The sequence below is a fragment of the Octopus bimaculoides genome, chromosome 5, assembly GCF_046866305.1.
Source record: "Octopus bimaculoides isolate indiv1 chromosome 5, ASM4686630v1, whole genome shotgun sequence".
NCBI lineage: Eukaryota > Metazoa > Mollusca > Cephalopoda > Octopoda > Octopodidae > Octopus > Octopus bimaculoides.
The window spans coordinates 17,993,960-17,999,959 of record NC_142932.1 but is presented as its reverse complement, the minus strand read 5'-3'; the positions used below and the strand labels follow the sequence as shown (position 1 = coordinate 17,999,959).

At 38.4% G+C, this 6,000-nt stretch overlaps 1 protein-coding gene across 5 annotated transcripts in view; it reads left to right on the top strand.

Moving 5' to 3' along the window:
- Positions 1-6,000, top strand: part of LOC106877427 (hemocyte protein-glutamine gamma-glutamyltransferase) — a 105,209-nt gene that overhangs the window by 70,364 nt on the left and 28,845 nt on the right. Inside the window, exon 2 of one of the 5 annotated variants that reach the window (XM_089352013.1) lies at positions 200-394. The exons of the other annotated variants lie outside the window; for them this stretch is intronic. Coding sequence (XP_089208139.1) covers positions 229-394 — 166 coding nt within the window. The 5' untranslated portion in view covers positions 200-228. The remainder of the gene's footprint in view (positions 1-199; positions 395-6,000) is intronic. 5 annotated transcript variants of the gene reach the window in all.

Below are 6,000 nucleotides of genomic sequence, written 5' to 3'. Positions count from 1 at the left end.
GAGGGTAGAGAGAATGTGAGACTGTCCAATCCGGTTACACACGCATAGCACCAACGCACCTACACACCCACAGACATACATATAATTACAAACACACAGACACACAGACACACACACGCACACTTGTATATATATACATATATATATATATATATATATATATATATATATATATATATGTATGTATATATATATACAGCCTGAGTGGAATCCAGTTATTAAGAGACAATGGGACAGACCAAGGTGTTTAGCTGCTTAACATGCAAAAAGCGTAGTACTACCGAAGGTACCACTGATAGCGAGGGCATCACCAGACGGAATGCTTCATACTACAGACGGCATCTCGGCCGACACGTGTCTTCATTTGTAAGAGAAGATTTCAAAGAAATTGTAGGTGAGTGAACTGGTTTTAGGATTACACTTCGCGTCTTCAAACTCAGCTTATGTTTTTTTTTTACATATCATAGAAATAAACATATCTAAGTATACACACACACACACACATACACACAAACACATTTATATATATATATATATATATATATATATATATATATATATATATATATATATATATAGTTTTAGGGAAAAGAACCAAGGTTCATGAACTCATCGATTATAATCCACGGTCACATTTAATGAATTTAATTGAGTTTTTACTTGTAAATTTGGATTTTTATCCCTATTATTATTATTATTATTATTATTATTATTACTATTACTATATATATATACACACATGCATACTTTAAATAGAGAAGCAGTGACGAGTGAAAATTCTGCAATTGATAATGATAATTATAAGCTTAAAGCTTATAAGCGATCACCTTGTATTGGCTGAAGAAAACAGTCTTATATTCGGTCATATAAAGCCCCCAACGAACTAATACCCACTTTTTTTTTCCGTCGAGAGCTTATATGCTCGAATATTACACTATTTTCTATCGCCAGTACACTGTGATCACTAATTAGTTTTAAGCACATGATTATTATAGTTATTGTTATTATTATTAAGGTGGCTCGCATGGTACAATGTTTAGTAGTATTTCCTCTGCCACTACGTTCTAAGTTCAAATTCTGCAGAGTCGACTTTGCCTTTCATCCCTTGGGGTCGATAAATTAATTACCCGCTGAGGGTTGGGTTCGATGTAATCGACCATTCCCCCGTCCCTTAATTTTGAGGCTTTGTGCCTATAGTAGAATGCATTACTCACACACACACACACACACACACAACCATATATATAAATATATATATATATATATATACATACGCGAGGGAATGCTAAAAAATTCCTGGCTTCAGATAAAAGAAACTGCAAAAGGATAAATTATGATTTTATTCAACACATTCTCCTCTCAGATTCAGTTTTCACTAAGCCTCTGACCAGGCCTCTCGAGACACCCTTAAAGCCAAGAACCTTTCAGCAGCCCCTCGTGTGTGTGTGTGTGTGTGTGTGTGTGTATGTGTTTGTGTGTGTGTGTGTATGTGTTTGTGTGTGTGTGTGTGTATTTGCATGTATGTATGCATGCATGCTCGAAAATGCGAATGCATTTATCAGTACTTTTGTATGTAGGAATGCATGTTGTATATATATATATATATACGTCTCTGTGCGTGTGTGTGCACTTATGTCTATATATATATATATATATATATATATATATATATATATATATATATATGCATGAGTGTACACAAACACACACACATATATAAATATATATATGTGTGTGTGTGTGTGTGTGTGTGTGTGTGTGTGTGTGTGTGTGTGTAAGCATGTCGGGATGTTTGTAATATACGAAAGGCGGCGAGCTGGCAGAATCGTTAGCACGCCGGGTGGAACGCTTAGTGGAATTTCGTCTCCCGATACGTTCTGAGTTCAAATTCCGCCGAGGTCGACTTTGCCTTTCACCCTTTCGGGATCGATAAATTAAGTACCAGTTGCGTACTGCGGTCGTTCTGATCGACTGGCCCCCCTCCCCCAAAATTTCAGACCTTGTGCCTTGAGTAGAAAAGAATATATTATGGCGGCGAGCTAGCAGAAACTTTAGCACACCGGACGAAATGCTTAACGGTATTTCCGTTCTGAGTTCAAATTCCGCCGAGGTCGACTTTATATTTCATCCTTTCTGGGTCGATTAGTTTAGTACCAGATACGCACTGATGTTGATATAATCGACTTAATCCCTTAGTTTGTCTTGTCTATGTTTAGCCCCTTATGGGCTTTAAAAAAAAGCAAATATATTAAAATATATTTTACGTAGCGCAAACATCATCTGGTATACACATTATTAATAGTTCGTTAGATAGGGCGTATTAATATGTTTACATTATGATCGCACACATTCACAACACACGCATATATATATACATAGTCTTTTAATGCCATCAGTCACTAGACGATGCCATTTATAAATATTTCAGCACAGTACATATTTTATCGATGTCTTTTTCTTGAAACAGTTAGACAACAGGATACAGCAAGCGATCCCTTCTTATCTGTGTTAGGATCCTTAGGAGAGATATTGTTGTTTTTCCTCAGTTCAGTACAAATCAAGTTGAACCAAAATCAAAGCTATGGCAATAATGAACTGTAGTAATTAATTAAATAGCGTTCGCCTACCGTTAAGGGTTTTTACTCGAGCATATCGATTCTGATAACTATAACAGTATGTCACTTAATTTTTCGAACCGCTAAGTTGTGTGATTTGAATTCTTCAATTTGGTGCCGTTCTAATAGTACCAAATAATTCCTTGGGGCTATGTATTCCACTGTACATCGGTGACAACTGTTTTGCCTTTGTGCCAACGTTAGAAATGAAAATGGATCGTCTTCAACATTGTCATCATTTTCTCTGTAATCTCTTCCATTTCATTATCACCTTGTTATCTAATTTATAAAGTTATATGAAGAAATTTTTGTGCAATGTCAACTTTGCTATTTCTTACCCTCCCACTTCGTCTATGTTTTTTCCATACTTCTTGCTAATTTCTTTTATGTAAAGCTCGTTATCTTTCACGAACTTCTTTCGCTCACCACTTAACTTCTCTATCTGACAATCCACATTCGGCCAAACGGCGTCCACACATATAGAAGCACGTGCGCGCGGACCCCTACATTTTTCTCGTTTTTTTTTTTTCAGGCTAAAAATAACTGAAAGCGAATAACTCTGTATACATTGTAGAGTTTGTGGATGCGCGATGGCCCAGTGGTTAGGGCAGCGGACTCGCGGTCATAGGATCGCGGTTTCGATTCCCAGACCGGGCCTTGTGAGTGTTTATTGAGCGAAAACACCTAAAGCTCCACGAGGATCCGGCAGGGGATGGTGGCGAACCCTGCTGTACTCTTTCAGCACAACTTTCTCTCGCTCTTACTTCCTGTTTCTGTTGTGCCTGTAATTCAAAGGGTCAGCCTTGTTACACTGTGTCACGCTGAATATCCCCGAGAACTACGTTATGGGTACACGTGTCTGTGGAGTGCTCAGCCACTTGCACGCTAATTTCACGAGCAGGCTGTTCCGTTGATCGGATCAACTGGAACCCTCGTCGTCGTAAGCGACGGAGTGCCAACAACAACAACATAAGATTAGAATTGTGGGATGCCTGTTATTTAAACAGATGCAATTCCATCATAGTAGCCACTTCAGTAATATCTCTTTCACTGTATACTTGTGTTATCATCACTTTTCTCGTCAGTATATTGTCACGTCTTAAGGAAGCGAACTGGCAGAAGCGAACATGCAAAATGCTTGGCGACATTTCTTCAACTTCTACATTCTGAGTTCAAATGCCACAGGGGACGACTTTCTCTTTCATCATTCCAAGGTCGTTGGAATAAAGTATTTTGAATAAAGAGTCGTGATGCGTGACAGAACGCTTACTTCATGTGTGTTAGCATAGCGATATTTCCAAAGGAAACAGGAACATAAATGGCATTCACCTTGATCTAAGATCTAAAACAGATATGACATTGATGGCAAAACACATGGCCTCGTTTTCATCACGCCGTCTAAGTTTACTAAAGCATGGTCCACAAATATCTAAAGACAGAAGTCTTTCTTATTCTCGCTTTTTTTTTTGGGGGGGGCTTTTTTCGGAAGAGCAGTTGTACGTTATAAACCACTATGAAGAGCTAGTTACTGGTATTCTTTAGAATTCTGAAATTTGTTTCAGGAGTGCATTGCTTAATATGAAACACCACAGCTCACACCCACATTTTTTTTTTTTTACTCGTCTCACTCATAGGCTTAGTCTAACAAATGGATACACACACACATATATATATATATATATATATATATATATATATATATACATTTTTTAGTCTCGTAGTTATTTAATATTTTCTTTTTTTACCGAACCGCTAAGTTACGAGGATGTAAACACACCAACACCGACTGTCAATCAATGGGAAGAGAAACACACAGACACACAAACAAGCAGGCATATACACACATACAAGCATACATACACACACAGATACAAGCATGCATACACTCACACACACACACACACACACACACACACACACACATATATAAAATACATCAGGTACAGGACATCAACAACGAGTGAAAAATACATAAATACATAATGAGAGACAAGTACGGGACAAAATATCAAAAGAAGTCTAACCCCTCCTCAATTGTTGACTGTTAATTACTCCCTATTTCAAGCTTTCAAAGATAAGATAGGAAACCTTCATAAAACAGCAGCATCCAGAAATTTTAACAATACAAAATTCCTGGTGAGTTATAGCTTCAAACGAACAAACAACGACAGAATGGACGTACAGAGTAAACAATTGACGAAGACAAATATTGGGATTCCAAACGGATTACGTTCAGCAGATTCAGTCACATGGCATCGGTTGACCTGGTACAATAGTAGAAGGAATACACTTGCCGAAGATGCCGCTCAGTGGGACTGAACCTGAAGCCACGTGGAAGAAAAAAAGACAAGAATAGATTTTACAGCACTTTGCTTTGCCATACCAACACACCGCTTGTTATCTGTCATCTTTGACATGACTTTCGTTTATTCCTTTCTAGTCTAAGCACAAGGCCAGAAGTTTTGGGGGAGGAGGCCGGTCGATCAGATCGATCCCCAGTACACAACTGGTGCTTAAACTATCGAACCCGACAGGATGAAAGGCAAAGTCGACCTCGGCGGAATTCGAACTCAGAATGTAGAGACAGCCGAAATACCGCGTGCTAACGTTTCTTATTTCTTTATTGCTCACAAGGGGCTAAACATAGAGAGGACAATCAAGGACAAAGGGATTAAGTCAATGGCATAGAACCCAGTGCGCAACTGATGCTTAATTTATCGACCCCGAAAGGATGAAAATCAAAGTCGACCTCGGCGGAATTTGAACTCAGAGCGTATCGGCGGACGAAATACTGCTAAGCATTTCGCCCGGCGTGCTAACGTGTCTGCCAGCTCGCCGCCTAGCGTGACTTTCGGTTATTACTCTACCTATGACTCTGCCTACTTCAGAAGACACAGTTACATCTGCCTACTCGCCAAAAGCAGAAAAAGAATTTGTTTTATGGCCATTAGTTGAGAGAAATAAAAGTATCTTTTGTTTCTTCGGCTTGTATTGTTTAGTGGAGGGTTTCTCTTAATGTTATATGAAGTGGTGTGCTTTTTTTAAAAAAAAATTTTTGTTTTGTCTTTGATTTTCTTTTTTAAATCAAACATTTCACATGATCAGATGCTCTACTTTGTTTTTCACATAAGTGGGTGTGCGAGTCTGTCTGTAGGGAGAGCGTGTTTGCGCGTGTGTGACTATGTACGTGCATCGGTATTTGATATATGTATACACACACACACACACACACACACACACACACACACACACACACACATATGAAGTGCTAAGCGGTATTTGATCGGTCTTTTTATATCTTTCTGTTACGAGTTCAAACTTGGGTCAAGGTAATCAACTAGTCTCCTTCCCGAAAATCTCTGGCCTTGTACCTATTGTGTATATA